Here is a 24,012-nt window from a genome sequence, read left to right on the forward strand (position 1 = left end):
AGTGACATCTCATTCAATATCCTATGGAAAAAAAAGTTCATTGCTCTGCAAACAAAATAAACAAAAAGAAAAGTGTTGATAATATACCTTTCTCCATGACCCACACAAACAAAGAGGTAAAATAAGAATGAGAGCACAACTACGATATGGCATTTCTTATTCACATACAAAACTCAATTTACATGGTGTGTTGCCACAGAAAATGGATTATTAGAGAATTATTTATCACTGGAGGAAACCTTACCAACATTAGAATGCATAAGCAGTAGCAAAATACAATAGCTTGCCCTGCCATATTCGCTTCAAGAAAAGAACATAACAATCTGACATTGCCAATACTTTTAGATCCCTGGAGAAAATAAAATTATATTAATGCACTGCTCTATCATTCTGGAAGCTAAGCTGCACTTTCTAATTAATTGCAAACATCAAGCATAAAATACATGACAGGTGTCAAAATATTTGAAACTTTTTTATATTAGAGGTGAAGATGAATGGATAAATTCTGACAAGTAAAAACACCCACAAATCTGGATATATATATATATAAGGAAAAAAAGAGGGAAAAAAATAGTCTATGTGTTAAAGCACTCAGCTGTTACTTTGTTCTCAACTCTACCAGGAGCTCCTTCAGCAAGCAGGTTTGTCATCCACTTTGCTGGGTGCTAGACCAGGCCTTTTAATGCCTCAGCTCACCCTCCATAAAAGAAGGATAATACTTCCCTGAAGAGCAGTTGTGAGGATGAATGGTGAGAGGCTTAGGCGTTGTGGTGCTAAGTGCCCTACTAAAACAAACTACTGCAGGATAAAACTTGTGCTCACTCAGCAAAATGTTGGGAGGTATTTTTCAAAGTGATATTTACGTTATTTGTTAGGAAGAAGAGAAAATTTTACTTCTGTTTTCAATTAGCAGTAGAGTAGATGAAATAAACCAGCAAGGAGCAAACTGTGAGTGGGGCCGTGCCATGCCAGGACTCATTCACAGTTCTCCCTTTAGCAGCCCATGTGCAGTCCCAAGAACACAAAGCTGGAGCTGGTGATGGATGGACTGTAAAAAAGATTTGCTTTGAAGGGCCTTGGCACTCTATTATTCATGTCCTAAGCCAACTCCTTGTTGTACAAAATAAATGAAATGATGTGCTTCTTAACAACCAGATCTGTGGAATTTGTTGCCAAAGGATGTTGCAAGTGCTTAAAGTTTACGCAAATGTAAGAGTGGAAGAAATAGAAGAAAAATAAAAGCAATCAAAATATAGAAAATGCATCTAGGTGTTATATAGAGAAAAAAAAGTTGCAAGCTGGGAAAGAATGAAACCTGTTTGCCTGGCTGGTGATTTTCGGTGTTTTGGCAATAACTTGTGGTACTGCTGGCGTTGGGACCCTTGGAGGAACCACCTCAAGTCTTAAGGCATTTCAAAATAAACATGCCAGTACACACAATTCCCTGTTGCCAAGACCTAAAACCACACCTGGCTGCGAGGAGAGCAGACGGACACAGTTCCATCCTCCAAATGCTGAGGCTGCATTAGGAGCAGAACCACCGGGCCACGGACTTCACCAGAGACCTTTCTCCTCCAAAAGGAAGAGCACCACTCCAATGGATCCTCTTCTCTCTCCTCTAAAGCAAGCAGTCCACTTCTGAAGTAGTCCTCTCCCTGGAAATAAGAGCCCAGAGAGTCCTTTTTTTCTTACATCAGTGAGAAACTGGGTATTTATTTTGGAACAAATATAATTATCTGCAGAGGAACATTTCTTTTTCATGGAGGAAAATGCTGCCACGGTAAATCAGAACAACTGCACATCTCATGCTGTACCTCTTGACTTGTATTTCTCCAGGGTATCAGATTTACCTCGGGAGTGAGGATAACAAATGTGTGACCTAAAACCACTCTTGGTACTTACAAGCCAAATGACTGATGCTGCTGTCAGCTCACAAATGGAGGAATAGTAGAAAACTGCAGGAAGAAGATGGATAGCCATCAGAAACTCAGGCTCTTGTAGCTCCCCATGTGTGTTCGCTCATCCATTAGCAGTGTTCAGTGTGTCCTGTATATGAGACTCCAGAGAAAAAGCAGTGCCTTTGGATTGAAACATGCTTCAGCTCCAAGCCAAACATTTTAATGGAAGCTTTTTCTACAGGTGAAAGAGACAGACTGCAGTTTAATTACCCACATTTCAAAGTGTATTTTCCTCTTTTAATTCCATTAAGAGTACAATAATTCTATTCACTCCCTGACCTGATGATTTCTTCAGAAAAGCTTTTGGTCTTTTGCCATGTTCAAGGGAAGATGTGAGAGCCATAGTGCCTGCGTGGGCACTGGTGTGTGCAGGAGTTTCGACAGGGCAGAGCTTCCAGAGGGCAGGGCCATCTGTGTCAGTCACCATGTGGCAGCTCCTTCCAGGAAGGCTGCAGTGGATCACAGCCTCCCACCCATGGCTGGGGTTTGGATGTAGGATGTGCAGGAGTGAGAATCTCCTGTAAAAGCTGTAAAAAAAAAAAGTAGATAATTTGTCCCCTGGCTTGCAAATGTTGCCAAACACAGAATTTCTTATGACTGCCTCTGAACACGCATATCCAGACTCTATTGAAGCACTTGAGAAGTGTTAAAAAAAGGTCTGCAGACCTTTCTTTCACATTACACTTATTATGCATTTTCTCAAGGCAAAAAGGAGCACGCTTTCTCTACCAGCTGGGGTACACTGTATTAATTTTGGTAAAGGAGAGAGATGCAGACAGAGCTACAAACATGTACAAGCACTATCCAAGGTTCAGGGATATGAATGCAGACATCTTGGTATGAGCACCATAGCAACTACTTGCATTATATCTTTTTAAATATATAAGGAAGAAGAGAAAATGGTTAAAACTTTTGAAATGTGAAAGTCAAAGTGAAAGTCAATTAGACAATGCTGTTTACCTCTTTACCTTCAGTTATAGAGAGGAATTCTTTTAAATGTAATGTACATTTATGTGTCAGTTTTTATAACATCTTTGAAGTATTTAGTTGTCTCTTTAGGGAAAAGAAGAACTAGAGTTGCTGCTGCTCCTTGAGGCTGATTCTGCTTCCTAAAAGGCAAAATGAGAGAGGAAATAACAGCAGAAAGGCTCAGTCCGTGTCCAGATCTTTCTTCCCCTTTCCTCCTCCATTTCTTCTCTTCCATTTTGCCTCCCTTTTCCTTCCTTCCTTTTTCTTTCTCCTCCTCTTTTTATTTCTCCTCTTCCTTTCTTTACTTTCTTAACTCTTTGTTTCCTGGGCAGAAACCCAAAGGAGATGGATGCTCCACCCATTATCCATGAAAGGAAGGGACAAGAAGCGAAGCAGGGACCCACAGAGCTGACCTGTGAGCCCTGTGAGGCCCAGGATGAAGGTGTCAGGCCCAGCCTCAGATGTCTTCTCCTTGTTTCAGTCCTCGTGGAGGATCAGAGCAATGATGTATCTGTGGTAGCAGCAAGGAACCCCACAAAGTCCCAGAGACGAGCTCGCTCCTGCTGGTCACTGGTCTTCTCCTCCTTGGGGTAACGCATGGGGCCTGGCAGCCCCAGTTGCCAGGCGATGGGAATGGTCCAAGTTATAGAATTGGTTGGACCATCAGATCATCTAGTCCAACTGTCAACTAATCCCTACCATGCCCATTAAACCATGACCCTCAGTGCCACATCTTTAATACTTCCAGGGATGGTGACTCCACCACCTCCCTGGGCACCTTGTTCCAATGCCTCACTGCTCTTCCTGAAAAGAAATTTTTCCTATTATTCAACCTGAACCTCCCCTGGTGCAATTTAAGGCCCTTACCTCTCATACTATCACCAGTTAAAGTCCCACAGTAGGGGCAGCAAGAATCATTTCAAACTCAGGCACCTGAGTTTCGAGATAAATGCTCCCACTGGGGTCTTTGTGGAAAAAAATCAAAATTTTCTTCAAGGAGAAGCAACAAGAATAGCTATTTTCCAATCAGTGACAATCAACAGTTAGGATTATAGTAATTTAAATATCATTATTTCATGTTATTAATAGCACCAGCAATTCAGACAAAACATGAAGTGAATAATCTGAGACAATGTAAGCGATAACCACGAACTCGAATCTTCCCAGTGCAGTACTTCCAGTTTCAGACCAAGACACACATTTGTACTTGAGAACTGCCACCCAAAACTGAGCCCCAGGTCACATCTTCCCTCATCTTCTGTGCTCCCAGCATGCTGGTTGCACCCATCCAGATGACTCCATCCACACCTGAGAATTTTAGATCTAACTTAATCTCCATTTAACCCCTTAGCAGCCTGAACAGATTTCTATTCAAGATAGGAAAGAAAGGAACTCACACCCTATGTATTCCTTTCACAGCACAAATGTCAAAGGAATGGTGCTGGCAGAATAGGTTTTGTAGTCCTTAGTGCCACACTAACTTCTTAGCAGTCATCTATTTGATTGTTATTGTTCATTTTTAGCTTTAGCTTCATGATGGCATAGAAAGTAAAGTGCTTCTGAAATGTGTTTTTTTTCAAGGAGTAATTGAAATGATGTCAGTAATAGAGATAGGATTTTTTAATGACCACTCTGCAACACCTGAAATGAAATCGAGTTCCAGTTCCTCATTTAAACTGTTTACCTCTGTCAATAAAAGAAAGCAACAGTGTTCTCAGGAGTCGTACATTTCTCACTGCCATTTTCCCTTCGGCTGCTCTCGCTGTCCTTTGTGCTCAGGGAGAAAATGTCAGCAGGTCTTCACCTCTTTGAGGAGGGGTGGCATCACCTCCTCATGGCTGTGGCTGATTGAATAAATGCTGAAAAAAAACACACTGCATCTGTCTATTCTATGCTTCATTTCCCGTTCTACTAAGTGGCAGCAGAAATACTTCTTTACCAGGTTTATTCAAGAAAAATATTGGAGGAATGGCAGCAATGCAAAGTTTATATTACTGAAACAGAAAGAATTGCTTTTTAAAAGAACAAAGATCACTCAAAGCAAGTAAAAAAAGATACAAATTATGCTTTATGTGTGGGTCCAAAATACATGATATCAGAGTAGTGACTGTCAGTACAGCTGCAATTCCCTGTACCCTGCTTGGTAGTACCAGACAGTCCACACACAGAAGAGTACTTAGCATTACTCACTTTATCTGTGGTGGGAATCAAACACCAATGGAAAGGAGAAGGATGAATTAAGAAGAAATGGATCTCAGGCCTAAGAACCTTTTTTTTTTTTCCAGTTACAACACAGAAATCATGCACAGATGTATTTATTTATTATGTGTATGTGTTTATGCTATAGCAAAAAGAGAAAATTAAAGGGAAAAAAAAAGCACAGAATGGAAACACACAAATCTTCAACAGAGCCTCAAGGGGTACCAAGTAAGACAAATCTTTTAACATCAATGGATCAATACTCAAGATCTGGCTCCAAGTGCAGTTTTCACAGACGTGTAATATAACCTCACTGTTTCATAACAGACACACACATAGTTGGCTTGCTGGCTATTTAATTCAACCCTCAGGAAAAACTTGGGGAAAAAAATCATGAAGTTTCCTCTTGGGGCTGATGGAAAGACAGACACAGATATGATAGACACTTTTAATTTCTGTAACACAATTGCATGGCAGATGAGTAACAACTTGCAGACAGTGCAGCAGCAGTTCCTGGATACAGTGACATCATCTTTTACAAAAAGACCCCTCAGATTTCTTATGTCAGTAATACAGCAGTGCACCCCACCAAATCCATCTCCAAAGTAGCCTCTGAGGCTCTGCAGGTATTAACTGTCATGAAAAGAACTTAATGATTTGTTGGTGTTCATTTTGATAAAGGCAGTCTACAGCAATGAAGCCAATACTCAAACTCTGAGCACACATGATTGCGTCTGAGCCCTGCAGCATCCCAAGCTTTTGGCCCCTAATGTCCTTTGGTCCTTGGCAGGGGCTGGACCCCAAAGCTCAGCCTCAGCCCTTGCTTTCAGTGGAGATGGAGGAAGAGCTGCAATCCTGCATGCTACCAGCACTTTGTTTTCACTCGTACCTTGTAAGCCCCGCAGGCTCATCAAGAGGGCATTAGAAAGGAAAAGAAAATAAAACAAAAGCATTTTCCCCTATGTACATCAATCACAGATTACTTGATTCCTCTAGCAAGGGTCACCACCAATATTTAGATGTGGAAAATTAAGTTTCACGGCTTATGAAGATTAGGTGATTCTACAGTTAGAATGCAGTGCAGAATTCACTGACAATTATATTTTGGATGATGGATACTTAACCCATTACTGGGGCTAGTCCAAGGTGTCCAAATTGTGGATGTAGCCTGAAATTACTGGTTTAAAATGAGCACTGCATTTATCCAAATATTTGGTAGCATGTTTTGCCTCTACTGAAAAAGGCTTACTTTCATAAATGCAAGGAAGAGGGAAAATAAGATTTTCAGCCAGTTGAAAGGATTAAGCAAAAGAGGAAAAAGGAAATGGAAACAAACCAGACTAAATGTTTTGATTTCCAATTTTGTTTAATACATGCTACACAAGTTTGTTTTGCAAGTGAAAGCCATTCTTTCATTAAAAATGTCAACCAGTTCTAATCACATATTTGTTTGAAATTGTTCCCATGGCAACTGTAGTCAGGATCTGAAAAGATCTTCTGTTTTTGGTTGAAGAAAGACTTAAACCTGGAAAACTCTGTTTTACCCAATTACTAGTCCCATAAAATACGAGTCTCCTTCCCAACCATGATGTCATGCACTTAGTATCCTTTTTACTCAGAGATTCTGAGACCCACAGTGAAAACATACCTCTGCTTTGAGATGACACACACACACACACACACACGCACACACACATCAGGAGAGTCCAAGAGAAGTTTAAAAATATTTTTATCAGAATATACTTTCTTACACAGTGGCATTGAGTCATATTTTCCCAGTTCCTCCTCTTCAATACAGTCACATAGTAACAAAGCAGTAAGAGGGAGACTTATAAGCCTGCCGTAGGTGTTACATGAAGCATCCTGGGGCAGTGCCTGTACCTGCCTCTCAGCTATGGGGGAAACCATGACATTTAGCTTCAATTCGACACCCTGACATTTAGATGGTCAAAATAAAGCAAAGTAAATCATGGCGCATACCCTGTTTACTCTGACAGCCAGAACATATTAGCAGAGTTTGTGCCACACTGAATTAACTTCTAGTCTGATATGACACTGAATCACAGTGTGCAGAGGGTTGTATTAAGCACATTCTGACATCTTTATTCATGTAAATAATACTATTGCATTTGGGAACTATTTGCGTGTATAGCTACTGGAGGAGCCAGGAAGCTGCATGGTCACCTCTGGAGGGTTTTTTCTCCGCAAAATTTACAGAGCTCTTCTTATCAACTTCTCCTTATCACGCACTCTTTGCAAATACTGTTTCCAAATGCCAGAAGTCAAGTGTTCTCTTTCTGCATATAATTCAGTTAGGAAGAACACTTCTGAAAAACACACTTCATGACAGCAATACAACTATTTTCAGAATAAAGTCATTTCATGGTCTCATTTTATTCATTCCACAGTAGAGATTTGGCATCAAAAATATACTCTCGACAGCAATACGCACAATGGTTTTGAAGATCTTTGTCAGCACACGCTGTGTTGCTACAGCTTCCTGGTTTGCTTCAAGAACTGGTAATCAATTTCCTAAGCCCATGGCTTTGCTGTAACCAGACAGCTCCCAGAATCACTTTTCTAAGGGTGTTGAGCAGCATCAGAAGAAAAGCAATCAGATAACTGATACCCTCATGGGAATCAGAATGGTTATCTGGGCCTGGAGGTTGAAGATAAGGACCCCATGTTGGAAGTAGCTTCTTAGTAATGGTGCCATTAGGTCTGCGTGCAAAAGACTGAGATTACAAAGCTTATCATTCTTTATTTAAACTTCATAGCAGACCTCATAAAAACAGAAAATAAAATAATGATAGAACACTGGTCCCCAGATCTGCAATCGGCAACCTCATTTACTCAGATATCACACAACCAGGAACACATTCCACAAAAATACTGTTCAAAAGACAATTATATTAACAGTATGCTGGTTTGTTATCCAAATAGGTTAAAAGTTAATAAATAGAATTGTGAATTAAGCATTTATATTAATAGAATTAACTAGATGTAGCTTATCTTTAATGCAGAAGAGTTGCATTCTTCTCAGACTTATTCTAAGGCTGAATTGGTGTACAAGGCTGTACAAATTGTACTGGTAGAGCCTGTGGTAAATACAGTACTCTTTTTCTGTTTTTTTTTTTTTCCTAAATATTTTCTAAGACTGAGTGTATTTTAGATGAAGCACTTCTTACCCCCTTCTTACCCTGAAGAATCAATCGCATGACTTACTTTATGCAGTAATACGCTTGCAAGAAAGAGAGCATCGCATCTTCAGAACAAATGTATGACAGCCTCTGTCTAGAAGTTACCTTTCTGCAGGTACGAGCTGAAAATGTGATGTGAGGAGTTGGGTTACCTCCAATTTCCTTTCCATTTTACTGTGATGGCTAACAGCCATGGCTTTTTTAACTGACATTCCATTTCTCTTTACTGATCATCTTAAGATGAAATAAAGAGTAATCTTATTAAATTCTTGAGCAATACCAAAATGGTAAGAGCAGTGAACACACTGAAGACTAGATTAAAAATAAGAGAGACTTACACAGACAGATAAATGGTCCGAAAGGAACAGTCTGTAATGCCATTAAGTATAAGTCAAGAGTATTATGTAGGAAATGGCACAGTGACAAACGGGAGACATGGTTAGCAGAGATCTGTTGTAAAGAAGCTATAAAGAAAATACTGTCAATGATTTACACAAAGTTGACGAACCATGTAATTATGGGAAAGACTCTTCTGTGCACCACAGATTTCCTACATTTTTGTACAGCTGGCAGAACCAAGCATTAGCTGGGCAGAGTGTAAGGTGCTTTTGGGTAGTACTTTTCTCAAAGACACAGACAGTAAAAAGCACCATGCACCAGAAAAGACTTGGTCACTATCATCTCACCAGCTAACCTTGAAGCTCCGCACTGTTCATTAAATCACTCTTAAAGCTTTCAACAATAAATTAAAATATATATATATGGGTTTCAACCAGACAGAAAAACAATTTATAATGCATTCGTTCTTGGGAAAAAAAAAAAAAAAAAAAAAAAAAAAAAGAGGTTTATGAAGGAAATCTATGACAAAGCAAGGACTTACAGCATTTTCTCTGTTCCTTAGTGAGTGGCAGATATCAAATAAACAAATGTTTTCTTAAGGAAACAAATCTTTGTGAGAAAAAAACCTGAAAAATAACTGCTAAAAGCATCACTGAATTACTCTTCCTTCTCATTTGATAAAAGAGAAGGTAAAATTTTATCCCTGCTTGTTAGAAGAACAGAAGATTTGTTAACAATATTGCAAGAAAGAATATGAAACATTTTGGGAAATCTGAAAATCTTCAAGAACTCAAAAATCTTCAGTAAGTTTCAAAGGCAGATTCCAATACTTGATGCGCCCTTTATATTTTCCAGGACAGAAGGATGTGAAAGTACAGACTGCTTTGAAAGAGACTTTCAAAATGCAACCTCGAATTGCCATATATTTCTGTAGTACATGAAGAGGAATGACAAACGTATTCCCCAGGATGTAACACACATAAACTCTGATTTGCAAATACAGCCATGATGGTAATTTTAAAACACGGATTACCAGTGATCAACAGCAAATGAATAGAAAGCAGCCAGCATACATTACTAGATTTAATTACTAATGATGGTCAAGCCGTAAGCACAACAAAAATATACCAGAAGAATTGGACAGTTACACATTTATTCCAAATTAGCACAGACACTGCACATCTATCACTCAAAATACCTCCTCCAATGGCGTTTCAATGTATATTTCTACTGAAGTAATTTTTTACTTCCCTGAAACACTCTCCATATGAATATTTTTGTTCACATGAGCAACTTGAAAACCATGTATACTTTCTAATGAGATTCCATTCTTGTATGCACAAAATCAAGGACTAGAGCCTAATACTAATGCTCAAAGTTATCCAAGTTCTGATCTTGGGTTCTGAGATATTGAACAAGTACCTAGGAGTGACATTTGCCACTCTGAGAATTTATTTTCTTTTTGTCTTCCTTCAAACAGAAGTGGATGAAAGTACAAAACCTCTTCTCTGACCCAATTAAAGAACATGCTCCAAAGAACTGGCTTTCTCCAAATATAATTCTTTCCAGAATGTACAGCAAACCAAATCACTGCCTCCTGATCTCCAGATGAATTTTGAGCCTTAAGGAAAGCACACTGCTTTCAGTTGGTTTGGGTTTCAAGCTTCTTGATACAGCTGAGGTAGAAAAAATAACTAGTGGTTATATACACAAGCAAGCAGAGACCATCCACATACAGATGGACATTATCAGTTTGCATTAAATGGCCCATTTGTGTTACAGCTTGTCTGCCAACACAAATGGTGAAAGCAGAGCAGAGTCTTTCACAAGTTTTGAGTCACAAGTTCCTTATCTTGCTTCCTGTAAACAACAAGAAAACAAATAGAAAGAGCAGCAAAGACCTGAGCTGCTGGCCTTTGCCAGCCATTTTGCGGAAGAGGATTTTAGTGGACAAGCAGCAAAAGCCGAATCCCACCTGGAATGCTCTGCCAGAAGGATCACATTTATCCTTTTCACAGTATTGCCTGACTGGTACACGTGTTCTCATTCAGCATCCAATGACCTGTGACAAAACAGCCTCTCCTAACATAGCATTAACAATTCGGTAGGCAAAATCAGCTTCCTTTATGCTGGCACAGCTATGTTAATACCAGTATCAGCACAGTAGAAAAACATCCTGGCACAGGGCAGAGTGAGAACTCAGAATTAGTGGACGTGGTGTTTGGTGCTTTAAAAATTTTGCTGTCAGACTCTAAGGAACAAGAACTGTTGACAAAAGGCAATATAATTACTAGCACTGGACTGTATTAAGATAGCAGCACAAAAACTTTACATTCCCCAGAAGAAATGAAGGTGTTAAAATAGCAACTAAATAAATACAAGATAACGTAAGAAAGCAGCATGATTTCCCCAGGTTCAGGTAAAGCAGATGAGCATTTTGCAGAACTGACCTCATTAAAGACATGTTGTCACTTTAGAACTTAATCTGGCAACAAAATTGTGATAGTAAAAAATGAAGATAAAGTTACCTAAGAAGTACAAACATTATTTCTACAAAAATGTTAATCTTTTTACATTCATGTTTGCATTTTCCTCAGTGCAAAAATGTCAGACCTGTAGATACATTTTCACTTTTTTTTAAACAATTGATTGACCTTCTGACAAAATGTTGGTAGTTTGTATCAGAATATCATTCTTGGCATTAATTATTCTTCATCAGGCTTAGTAGGTATGTTGTATTTCATAGCAGATCTCTCTCAGCAGGAGATCCTCTTAACAGCTTTTCTGGGACATTTTGTTTCCTACCAATGCAAACCTCTAACTTACAAGCACCACATAGTTTTTTTCAGGAGAGATCACACTATTAATAGAAAGCTGGGATAATGATGATGCTGAGGGTCCCTATGTCTGCCATACCTGATGACTGACTGTTCTGCACAGCCAATAAGCCTCACAGAGTCACAGAATGGCCAGGGTTGGAAGGGACCTCAAGGATCATGAATCTCCAACCCCCCTGCCACAGGCAGGGCCATCAACCTCCTCATTTAATGCTAGACCAGGCTACCCAGGGCCCCATCCAATCTGGCCTTGAACACCTCCAGGGATGGGGCATCCACAACCTCTCTGGGCAGCCTGTTCCAGTACCTCACCACTCTCTCTATAAAGAATTTCCCCCTGACATCCAACCTAAATCTCCCCTCCCTCAACTTAAAACCATTTCCCCTCATCCTGCAGTTTACCCTTTCAAAGAGTTGATGCCCCTCCCCTCTGTAGGCTCCCTTTAGCTACTGAAATGCTGCAATGAGGTCACCCCGCAGCCTTCTTTTCTCCAGGCTGAACAAGCCCAGCTCCCTCAGCCTGTCTTCATAGGAGAGGTGCTCCAGTCCCCTGATCATCTTTGTGGCCCTCCTCTGGACCCTCTCCAACACTCCCTGTCTTTTTTGTACTGGGGGCTCCACACTTGGATGCAGTATTCCAGATGGGGCCTCACAAGAGCAGAGTAGAGGGGAACAATCACCTCCTTGTCCCTGCTGGCCACCCCTCTTTTGATGGAGCCCAGGATCCCATTTGCCCTCCAAGCCGCAAGGGCACACTGCTGGCTCATATTAAGTTTTTCATCCATTGAGATCCCCAGGTCCTTTTCCACAGGGCTGCTCTCAAGGACCACTCCTTCCAGTCTGTATGGATGCCTGGGATTCTTCCTGCCCAACTGCAGAACTCTGCACTTTGCTGTGTTGAACCTCATCAGGTTCACCCGGGCCCACCTTTCTAGCCTCTCGAGGTCCCTCTGAATGGCATCCCTTCCTTCAACCATGTCGACCGCACCACTCAGCTTGGTGTCATCAGCAAACTTGCTGATGGTGCACTCGATTCCATCATCGATGTCATTGATAAAGATGTTAAAGAGCACCGGTCCCAAGACAGATCCCTGGGGGACGCCGCTCGTTACCAGCCTCCACCTGGACATAGAGCCATTGATGACCACCCTCTGTCTGCAGCCTTTCAACCAGTTTCTTATCCATCAAGTGGTCCACCCATCAAATCCACATCCCTCCAATTTGGAGATAAGGGTGGGGGACCATGTCAAAGGCCTTGCTCAAGTCCAGGTAAATGACATCGGTCGCCTTTCCCTTGTCCACTGATGCCGTCACTCCATCATAAAAGGCCACCAGATTGGTCAAGCATGACCTTCCTCTGGTGAAGCTGTGCTGGCTGTCACGGATCACATGCCCTTTCCTCCTTGAGGTCCCTACCAACCTGGGCCAATTCTGTGATTCTGTGATTGTCCAGCAGATATTTCTTGCAAGGTGTCTGCTATGGAAAACGGATTCTAACACACACACCAACTGGCCCCCTCTGTCCTTTGAATGACTCAAAACTGAATATAATCCAATCTTTATTGAAGCTGGCTGTTAGCTATGTAGTACCCATTTCATAGGGTGCAAGAGATTTTAAAGTTTGCACATTCCTTTGAATACAGCATGATATGGATCTGATTCAGACATTTCTCGACTGTTCCAATCATCAAGCTGCTTCAAATTTGTGATGAGTAGGAGTTGCAAATTATCTTTCCACTATCAGGTATGCAGATTAGTTGTTAAGGATAATAAATCAATACAGCAATCAATAGTCAGATTTTGCATTGTAACATCTTATCTGCGACCAGCTTTCTTGCTTCTCTTTTCATATAATAATAGCCTGGAATCCAGGCTTGGGAAGATATCTTGGGAGAGACTTTAATTCAAGAGAGGATACTTCAGCTTTCAGGGGCCCCTGTAGCCCTCAGAACAGCTCAGTTTTTCCTATTGCTTTTTCTTGCACAGGGGCTGCTTGAGACATGGCTGTTCCAAATTCCTTTTTGAAACATCTGAGCCTCCTGCAGAAGCAGCTCTGACCTGTCTCAAGTTAGGACAGACTCTACCTTAACCTACCAATGCCCTGGGGAGGACGTATCAGATGCATTAAAACACAGCAGCTCTGACACTCCTCTTTCTGTGCAAGTGACAACTTCTTTGAAGAGACTGAAGAATGCAATCAGAAAATAATTAGGATTATTAGCCTAATTACTGCACAGAACATTTTCTAATGTTAGTAGCAATAAGAAACACTAATTGTTGTTTACCGTGGGATGAATATTTAAACACGTTAAGGGAAGTGGGGAAAAAAAGGTTTTTTTCCAATGGGAACACATGCCAACTGCAGACATGCATACAAAGTAACATTTTTATTTTTAAAATTAAATTGGCATCCTATTAATACAAAGGCACAGAAACTCCACACTTGAAAAACTGCAAAGTACACAATCACAGTACCATCAGAGCATTACATAGTTTTAAAAAAAGAGCACAAAGCAGGCTAGAATATAATGAAATATTAACAAACATATTCATTTATTTTAATTTACCTTTTCCTGTTACTGTTTTTAGGATTCATATTTACAGACTTTCTGCCAACTAGAAAAGTTTGAAAATTGACTCTTTTCTGAAATGTAAAGTAATATTGACATCAGTTTAGAGAAATTTGGGAATAAGAACTTCAAAAATAGCCACCTAAAATTGTGAGAACTGGCAGTGCTGTAATAGAAAAAAGCTTGTGAAGCGAATACAGCTGCATTTGCCATTTTCCCATTTCTACTGACATATATGGTATTGTTTCTCCATGAAAATGACTGCAACAGGTTACAAATATTTAAAATTTAAACTTTATGTTTCCAACTGAAGCAACATTCTTTGCTCTACTGAATTAGCTTATAAACAATAGTGAAATGTTAAACTACTCCTGGACATAAAACTAAGAGAGTATGCTGAAGACCTAAACTACCAGTTATCACCAGAGAATACAGAGAGTAGCAGTAACATTCAAAGCCCATTAACAGCACAAGATTATAGAGTAAATTAGCAAGAAAAACAGAAAAACAGAGAGCAGAAGACTTGCGAGTTTTATCTCTGCATGTCATCTGCTGAACCACAGCTTGTTACAAGAATATATAAATACACAAACAGCAAATCAGTACCTGCTTTATATAATAAATAAATTGATATAAATTATAAAGATAGAGCTACAGTAAAAATCAGTGCAAAAATGACCAAAATGTACTGAAGAAACACAGAGTCCTGTCTGTCAGAATGCATATCACAAAACACCCAATATATTCCACCTGTTGCACTGTCAAGAAGTATAAAATGCATAATGCTCACTGTGAAGTGTGCCAGTATAAAACTACAGCCATTTACAATGTCAGAAAAATGCTATTAAGGCAACCCAAGTGCTAATCAAACTGCATACTTCACTATTTCTCATTATTTTTCTGATTTTTAAATAACTTACTCTTCACCAGTTGATTCTCCAACTGGAACTCTCCCTCATCAGTTTATACTTGCACGAGCAGCCTTTTTGGAATTAAGAAAGTTCTTTTTCTTTTTTCTTGGATAATTATGAAAAGAAAGTGTTGGATCACTCCGGTCACGAAACAAAAATATCTTCTCCCCTGTGTCTAATACCTCTATGGCTTCAGCTGTCACACTGTTAAAAGAAACACGTGGACTGGGCTGTTCCACAGGAGGACGCGTAGGCAAACTTTCAAGGTGAATGAATGATGGCCTTTCCAGAAGGGCAACTTGCTTCTTCTTTATCAAGCTACATTAATGAAATAAAGAAATAAATAAAAACCTGGCAGAAAAATAGATCACTTTCTCTATCACTGCATGACACACTAGTGACTTTCCACTGAAAATTAAGATAATCGTATTTCAGACAGACCAAAGTGTAATTTCCATTCCAATCTACTATAATTTACAAATCATTTTATGAGATATAAAATCACATAAGAAAAGTTAACCTTATAATAAGTAACATAGGGAGGTGGGCAAATTGTATGATAAATGTGTAAATTTTGCAAATAAATGTGTTAAATCTTTTTAGACTTCCAATATAATTGCACATTATGTGTAAATATGCTGTAGGAAACAAGCACCAAACAGCTGAAGAACATCAGAAAATGCATACTTAAGAACTTGTTTTCTGATATAAAAGTAAGCATCTTTGGAGATGAAATAAATAATCATATATTTCCTTCTGTTCTTCCCTTACCTGTCTTTTCTCCTGTTTAAAGAAAGGATCCTTTCCAAACTTTTGCTTATCAGATCTTCCCTTACTTTGCACTCCAGTGCTTGCCATTCTTGGTTCCTCCTGAAAGAGAATGAAAGAAATATTCCCAGCAGCAAATTCCTAAACATACACAATTTCTTCCCTCTTCTTATTATAACCACAAAATCCATGACATTAATAGCATGAATATAATTATATTTTTACAAAAATGATTTAAATCACAGAAGATCACACCTCAAGGACCCTTGGTTGTTCCTTGACAACATACATCCAACAACTAGAGGGGTCCTGTAACACATCTCCTTTTTTCTCTCTCCTATGTCAAGGCACAGAGCTGGGAGATAAGATTTTATTATTCTAACAAACTTAACAGAAAGAAAATGATCAGAGCAAGGTTTATAAATCTATAAAACCACTGCTTTATTTATGAATTGTAACATGTATGAACTTCTCATCAATTAATTTATTTTGTTTCATGAAATAATGAACCAGTTTCAAAACACTATTTCCCCATATAAGAATTTCACAAAATATGCACCTGCAATTTTTCTATTGTTATTTGCTTGTACAGGAAATCAATATTTACAGAAAACAATAATCTTTTGCAATGGTCTACCAAAAAAAAATCCCACTTACCTTTTTTTACAGCTACCAGACTCGTCTGCATTACTATCACTTTCAGCAGCATCTGAATATACACCAATGGAATCAAGGATAGAAAGAATCTCACTTTGTGTACTGGAGGGCAGCAACAAGTTCAGAATCCTGTGCAACATCCCCATTGGTACCCTTGTCAGTCTGGCTAAATAACCTGCTAGTTGGAGCTCCTGGAAGATTAATGGGTGAAAGAGAGAGATATATAATACTGAAATTTAAAAAAAAAAGAAAAAATTTGTAATTGATTTTTAACTGCTAACATTAAAGAATTGTTCATCACAGAAACTAAATATTACTGAAAATAATTTTTGCGTTGTCAGCTTTGGTGTCAAGTGGTCACAATCTCAAATCTCATGTTCATGTTCTTTTTTCACATGAGCAACTCTCAGAGCATTATGTCAATCTTTTTTGAAATAAACTATTTCACCAAAAGGACGCTCTGTAAAAGACAATTCTTTCTGCAAAATCCATGCAAAAACAACTCCCCAAGCATCACTAATCCAAATTTTAAAAGGCCACTTACAATGACAAAAATCAATCAATCTCCTTTTCCCATTGCCAAGCAGAGAATTCCTCTCCAAAATACAAGAGAGCCAGTCACTCCTCAAAGTATCCTGGACTCTCTAGTATTGATGTATATTTTCCATGGTGTATATTTTCCATGGAGATATGAGAATGAATGAGACAAAGTGCTAAGACTGATGATAGGTTAGTAAAACTGATGGGCTATTTGAAATACCCAGTATTTTCATCCTAAAACTTAACAGTCACTGTAGTTAGGTAAAAGAGACATCAGTTCACACTTCTTAGAGTAAGAAGTGATTTGATGCCTCTATGGGGAAAATATAAAGAAGAGTTTAAATCTTAATACAGACATGTACGTTTAACTTTGCAAGTCAGTTTATACAGATCTTTTCTGTCTTTAAAAACTGTTGTTCTTACAAAAAACATAAAAATGACACATTTCTATGATCCACCCTTCCCTTTGACTGAATGGTCTCAGTAATCTATATGCAGATGATCAAACCATCATGACTTCATTACTGCTCTTCCCTATTACAATTTCTTTCTTAAAATATTCCTTCCTCCCCTCTGACCATTACTTTTCTTCAACAAGAATGGTTTGTACTTAGTACTACTGCTTAGTTCTCTTCTAACACAGCATAATTCATGATTAATTCATCCTCCAAACTGCTACAATGCTGTCAACAGTACTGCAAGTAGCATCAGCCAGGTGCACCCAGCACAGGTCTTGCAAAGGGAGTACTGATCTATGAGCTACCCAGATCAACCTGCCTATGTGGGAAGGAGAATTGAATGTGTATTCAAATACAGGAAAGGTCACACTAGTGTGGGATGAGTTTCCATCTACAGGCGCATTATATGGCAAGGTACTGTAAAGATCAGGCTTTTGCATCTTTTGTAACGCTAATGGCTACTTGTGCCACCAACAACCTCATTTGTATTCTCTGAATTTGGCCAAAGTGAGAATAGGGATGTATAAATTCTGATTTACAAACAGCAGAATTAAGTATTTGGTCTAAGCAACATGTATTTAAACCCCTATATGAAAGAATCAATGAATTTGACTTATGCTGTGTTTCAAGCTTACTGTGCTGTTTTCAACAACAGTCTGCCTCCATCGTCTGTTGTCTCAAAAAACCAACTACTGTACCTGGGGCTACAGCTACATGCTTATTTAGAAGTAACTTCTCAGCCAGAGGCTTACATTCCTGAACTCACTATCATTCAAGCAAATCTCTTAATGACCCAGATCCATCTCCATTGGCACATAAGCTGCGGGATTAAAGATTGAAAAATAAAACATATCTCGTTTTCCAGAGAAGGATACATCCACAGATATGAAAAATAGTCTAAATCCTCTATAAAGAAAAGAATGAATGCAAGATACAGAAGTACAGCAGCTATATTTTCTCAATGTTTGCCATTATAATGTGTCTATAAATTGTAACTTGACAAGAAAAAAGATTTTGAATCAATTCTTATTATCAATGTAATTAATAAATTAATAAATTGCTACCCTACTGAGCATGTAATTTTTTACAGTTTGGAATTATAGTTGGAGTTACTATATTATGGTAATTGCTGAGAGTAGAATTGTGCTCATGTATGTGAAGGAGCTCTCCACATATGATGGAATCTTTGAACATAAATGCTAAGAAAAGACCCAAGGTCTCCTGTGAAAGGATTTCTCTTGAAATGATTCACCATCAGGAGCAGTAGCACTCAGCCACTGGGTTTGTTTCTCACATCTTCCACCAAGTCATACACAGTTGCTTCAGCATTCAGCTGATCTTAACATGCCACACATCCTGAATTAACGACTTCATAAGAGAGGTAAATGCTGAGGCTCTATCAGGCACAGCTATACTCAAGAACAGTAGATACACATTTCATAACATCCTTTGCAAGATAAGAACTCTTCTGCTAAGCAGCTGGCTTGCAGCATGCAACTTCTACCCTTCCATACTCACATGTATGGCAAACTAAGGACAAGAGCATGAAAATAATGCAGTATTCATGCTGTCGTCTTAAGAGTTTGCACATAGTGTTGATAAGGGTTTTCACCAGGCCATGAAATAGCTAAACAAACACTGTGCAAGGTCCCAGCCATTCGATTAGTCAAAAAACATAAGGCAAAAGCAGATTAAAAAAACACTGAAATTATGCTATAATAATGGTCTTGGTAGTGCTTTTCTGGCAAAGTTGGTCTGTGCTATTTAAAACCTGTATGCTGGTAAGCATTTCTGGATGCAGAATGTCTCAGATAAATATACGAGCTAGCAAAAAAGAATAAAACTAATTCACGTGACTGGTCCACCAAGACCAATGACTTAAACCACAGTACTACAGGGAAACATCAGCAAAGCATTTTCAATTTTTGTCTGTGTTCTCATGTCTATTTTTCACTGAAATGAAAAAAGTTTATTTTATCTAAAACTTATATTTATCATACTCAGCAAGTATCTGAAGCATCATATGGTTCAACAAAATAGCCACATAAGCCTCTTAACTCCTCACATATTCTACAAAAAAAAAGAAAAAAAAAATAGAAATATTGAACACAACAGCTTTATCCCTCTTCAGCTAGAAAAGTGTTCTGAGATTTTAACTTGTTAGACAAGCTGCAATCACAAATGTGCAAACAAAACCTCAACTTAGCATTACCTCTGGAAAGCCTTATAGCTGTCACTGCGCATGTCACTGTTCCATACTCTAATGAGAAGAGGAAGAGAAGGATTGCAAGAGAAAAATCAAAGAGGAAAATGATAATATGTAATAGTAATGGTAATGCTGATCACAACTTTTTTGAAACACTTTCAAATGCTACCCCCTGCAAGATGTGTCAGAATGAATTTTTGGTGCTTCTATTATTATGTCTACAGAATAGGAAACATGGAAAATATTAGACTAGGTTTGAATTCTGGCATTTTCTCTCATTTAGTTCTTTAGTACAAAGTGAGACACTCCACTCCAGGACAGCACTGGAGCCATCATGCAACCAGATGACTCAAATCTCTTCCAGCAAGGCTCGTGCAATGAATGTGCTTTGAACAGAGGCCAAATGACCCCATGAGAGACAGAACTAAGCAATTATCACACTCCTATGAGTTTTAGGAGACCTTGACGCAAGTTTCTAATCAAAATCAGAGTAAAGATCAGAAAACAGGCGCTACCTTTCCAGTGAATCTCAGACGTAATACACAGGAGATGCATATGTAATATACAGTAGCCTTACTTTAAGCTGATCTCAAATAGCCATCTAACTCAAGAAAGGATAAGGGGTACATAATCCTGAATAGAAACAAATCTGAAACACTGTAAAACCTGACACTCTCTTAGACTAAGCAGCCTGTTTCTCCTTAGCTTGCTGACATCTGAAATTCACGCTTTCTTATACGTGTGGCTGCAGGTGCCCTTGAGTGGCAAGACACCTGGATGCTAAAAGCTATACCACCTAGTATAGTAGTATTGTGATGCTACCTTTTTATCTCAACCAAGATCTGCAGATAATATTTGGGATAACTGATTCATTTCTAATGCCTTGTGTGGACCTGACAGGCAGACAACAGATAATAAATTATATCCAACGAAAAGGTGATATTCTTTCTGAAAACAATACGAGTAAGGATACTAGAAAATTTAACTAGCAGTGCCTCTGTAATTTAGTTCTGTAACACAATCAGTGCAAATCATTTCTCACAGATTGCAAACTAAACAAAATCCCTGTCTTAACACATGAAAATCAGACTGTAGGCCTGTCTGTAAAACATAAACTCATGCAATTTAGTTCTCTCTTTAGTTTAGTGGAACACGATGCAGCAGGACAACTGCCGGAAAGGATTTGTAAGTGAACAAAAAGTATTACAACTCACTAAAATTAAAAAAGCTGAAAGTAGGTCAGAATGAACTGATTTGTAATGTAAGCTGCAAACACCAGAACTGGCAGTGACTATTACAGAACTCGGTCCAAGTACATCTGCAATGGCTCCCAAAAAAGAAGAAAAGTTTCCAGATACAGCTATAATCTAAACTTGGAACCTTCGTTTTGATTTCACGCTTACCTGACTATAAAGTGCTGAAAATGCATCCATTTCTATATTTTCCAAGAGATCTTCAAGCACCATACAATTCCACTGCTCATCTCTCAAGCTGAAGTGAAAGACAGAATTAACATAGAAATCTTGCCTGGAACAATGAATGTATTACAGGAAACAATAACTGAAAGTTATCCATTCAGGAAGCGTGACTCTTATCAGCTACGCTGGTTGAACAGCATAACATCTAAAATAAACACGCTTCTCCCCTTCCCTTCTCCCCTGAATCACAACACAAAATCAGAGCAGAGTCTTGCACAAAATACAAATCTGAAATCACTCCAAAAGACTATGATTCAATCTGTCCTCCTATCATCTCAAATTTCATCTCCACACTTTTCAATACATTCTGGATCTTTTTGGTGCTGAAATAACAACAAACTGTTAGCTTTCTCATTACTGATGATTTTTTCATTCTAGATCAAATTATGAAGCAGTTATAATGCCATGTGAGAAAAATACAATATTCACTTCTTCCATTATGTTTACAGGTATATAGGAAAGATTAGTTACTGTTTCTTTGGAAGTATGTCTAACATACCTGTATCCCATGGTATTCCCAAGCCAGGTACCTATTTTGTCTTCTAGTAACTCTACAATAGGAGCATTCTTAATCTACATCAAGTACCCTTTCAGAGTTAGAGCGGAGTGTAACTGTAGACTGCTCAAAGTCTATCAAAAACCTTTTAATAAATCAACTGGTACAACAGAAACCCCTCTTTCTAATGTAAAACATCTGGTAGGCATTTAATACCGTGCAATATACACAAAATGTTATTTCTAACTCCCTAAACCCTAATAAAGATAATACAGTATTTCATAATTCTGCACATTATCTTTTTGCTAGATGACCTCAATGACAAGACAGATATTTTTAAATTCCTCCCAGGAGGCATGACTGTTTGGGATTTTTTTTCCCCACTGATATTTTTACTTAAAAACTGGTCAGGGAAAACAAGCATATCTTGGAGGAAGTCTTTATATATGACCTCAAAGATGACTGTACCATGGAGAATTCATTCTACAGTGTGACAGTGCAGATGGAAATTTAATTTTATTGTCTTGGCTACTTCCTCTGATTCCAACAGAGCAGGTTTCATTGAAGTCCCTACCTATTACCTCGGGAAATGAAGTAACAGGATTAGAATTCTTTCCCCCCTTGCTGCTATTGCTAGGTTTCCATTGGCGCCATCAAGAAATAGTCTTATAGCACATCAAAATCCAAATGCAACCAAATTATTATTCCATGTTTCTTATTTCAGTGTCCCTGAGACTTCTTTGTTACATTCGGCTGCATCACAAAAAAGGCACTGTTTAAACACAATTAAGCACAGCCCCTCCTCAACAATGCAGAACACTTTGCTGTTTCCGTGCGGTATCTTAAAGTCTATAACGACTGCAGTGAGTTAGCAATATCCAAGACCACAGCACTCACCTCTGCTGGTGCAAGTTTATGAACTGCATACATCTATTCATGGCCTGTCTTAGCAGAAATGTCACCTGTCTGTCTACATCTGTTTCTACAGGTTCATTTGTAGGTCTCAATCCATCTGGTGTCCACCTCTGCTTACTCGTTAGATGTTGCTGCTGCTGCACTGACTCCTTATGCAACATTTCATACTCCAGCTTCCTGTCAAGTTCTTCAATCTCCTAGAGGTTGAACAGGCATAGTGATAAAAAGTTGTGATTTATCTTGGAAGAACAAATTCCATTTGGAATGAAGAAAAAAGATGATATCAATTTGTGTTATTTGTTTATTTATTTTGTCATTCTACTCAACCACGTGCAGTCATTACACTTTTCAAGGTCTTCAGTAAATATGACTTGCACACTATGAATATCAGAACAATGCTAGAGATACAAGACAGTTTCTGCTGCTGATGTTCTCTGAAACCTTTCGCTATAGAGGACATCTAGAAAGTACAATACAGAAATCTGAGATTTAGTAAAAGAATGGTGCCATTATAATTAATTTATGAGCTGCATAAAGCTACTGAAATAGTGTGTAAAACTGAGCAAGACTAGTTTCAGTTATATTGCATTAATCACTAGTATTAAAGAGAAATAAAGTTCAAAGAGAGTAATTCATACTTAAAGTAATAAAATTAGACTTAAAATACAGTGCTCTAAAAATTGAGTGGTTAAAGCCTTTCGTTAAAACCTAAGCTTAAAGTGGACTGGATCTCTCATGCCAACTATCTCTCCTTGGTCAAATAACCAAACTTGACTCCAAAAGGAAGGGATCATATTCCAGTCTTCAAAGGTCATTTTTGTCTGACCTCAAAAAAGCTGCTTAATAAATATCTCAGCACCCTACTGCCCAACCTGCATCTTAGATAAAAATTCAGTACTTTTTCCATTTGCTCCCCCACCTCATCAGCTGTATTGATATTAGAAATTCATTGGAGCATGGCATCTCTAAGTGTCTGCCCCTCAGTCAGCAAGATTTGATGCTTGGAGCTCAGATTTACTCTCCTAACAGCAAAAATGAATAAAACTCGCTCTCTCTGAGGAGATGAAGCATATTCACAAATAGCCAAGCATGCCTGTTTCATTGATTGGCAAAATGATCACTAATACAGTATTTGGGAATCCTCTGTAATCTGATATACTTATTTTAAAATGACAGTTAAAATTTGCCAGCTGGTGGGATAAAGGAGCAGAAATAAAACACGGCAAGATATAAAGGTTTGATCACCAGGAGATTTTTTCTATAAATTGTCAATGTCAAAAGTATTTTTTTTTCTCCAACTAAAATATTTTTCTAGGCTCAGTTCTTCCATGTTGGATAAAGAATCCATTGCTATTCTACATCTCTTTTCTCTCTCCAATATTTTTTCTACATCTGTTCAAGGACAGAGAAGCTAAAGGTAATCTCTTTGCAGAGGATAGGACAAAGTCCAATCTCTTCTCTGGGACGTCTTACACTTCTTGCATAAAAGGTAATAATCCCAGATTAAATTA

At 38.5% G+C, this 24,012-nt stretch overlaps 1 protein-coding gene across 2 annotated transcripts in view; it reads right to left on the bottom strand.

Annotated features, from left to right (window-relative positions):
- Positions 1-13,877: 13,877 nt before the first annotated feature.
- The window catches only part of EVC2 (EvC ciliary complex subunit 2), a 65,890-nt gene continuing 55,755 nt past the window's right edge, over positions 13,878-24,012 (bottom strand). For both annotated transcript variants that reach the window (XM_031588367.2, XM_090139665.1), the window contains exons 18-22: positions 22,484-22,698; positions 21,016-21,103; positions 16,409-16,599; positions 15,755-15,853; positions 13,878-15,301 (exon numbers count right to left, since the gene is read on the bottom strand). In XM_031588367.2, the coding sequence (XP_031444227.2) occupies positions 15,031-15,301; positions 15,755-15,853; positions 16,409-16,599; positions 21,016-21,103; positions 22,484-22,698 (864 nt within the window). In that variant the 3' untranslated portion in view covers positions 13,878-15,030. The remainder of the gene's footprint in view (positions 15,302-15,754; positions 15,854-16,408; positions 16,600-21,015; positions 21,104-22,483; positions 22,699-24,012) is intronic.

Source organism: Phasianus colchicus, chromosome 4 (genome assembly GCF_987193195.1).
Source record: "Phasianus colchicus chromosome 4, bPhaCol1.hap1.1, whole genome shotgun sequence".
In the NCBI taxonomy this organism is placed as follows: domain Eukaryota; kingdom Metazoa; phylum Chordata; class Aves; order Galliformes; family Phasianidae; genus Phasianus; species Phasianus colchicus.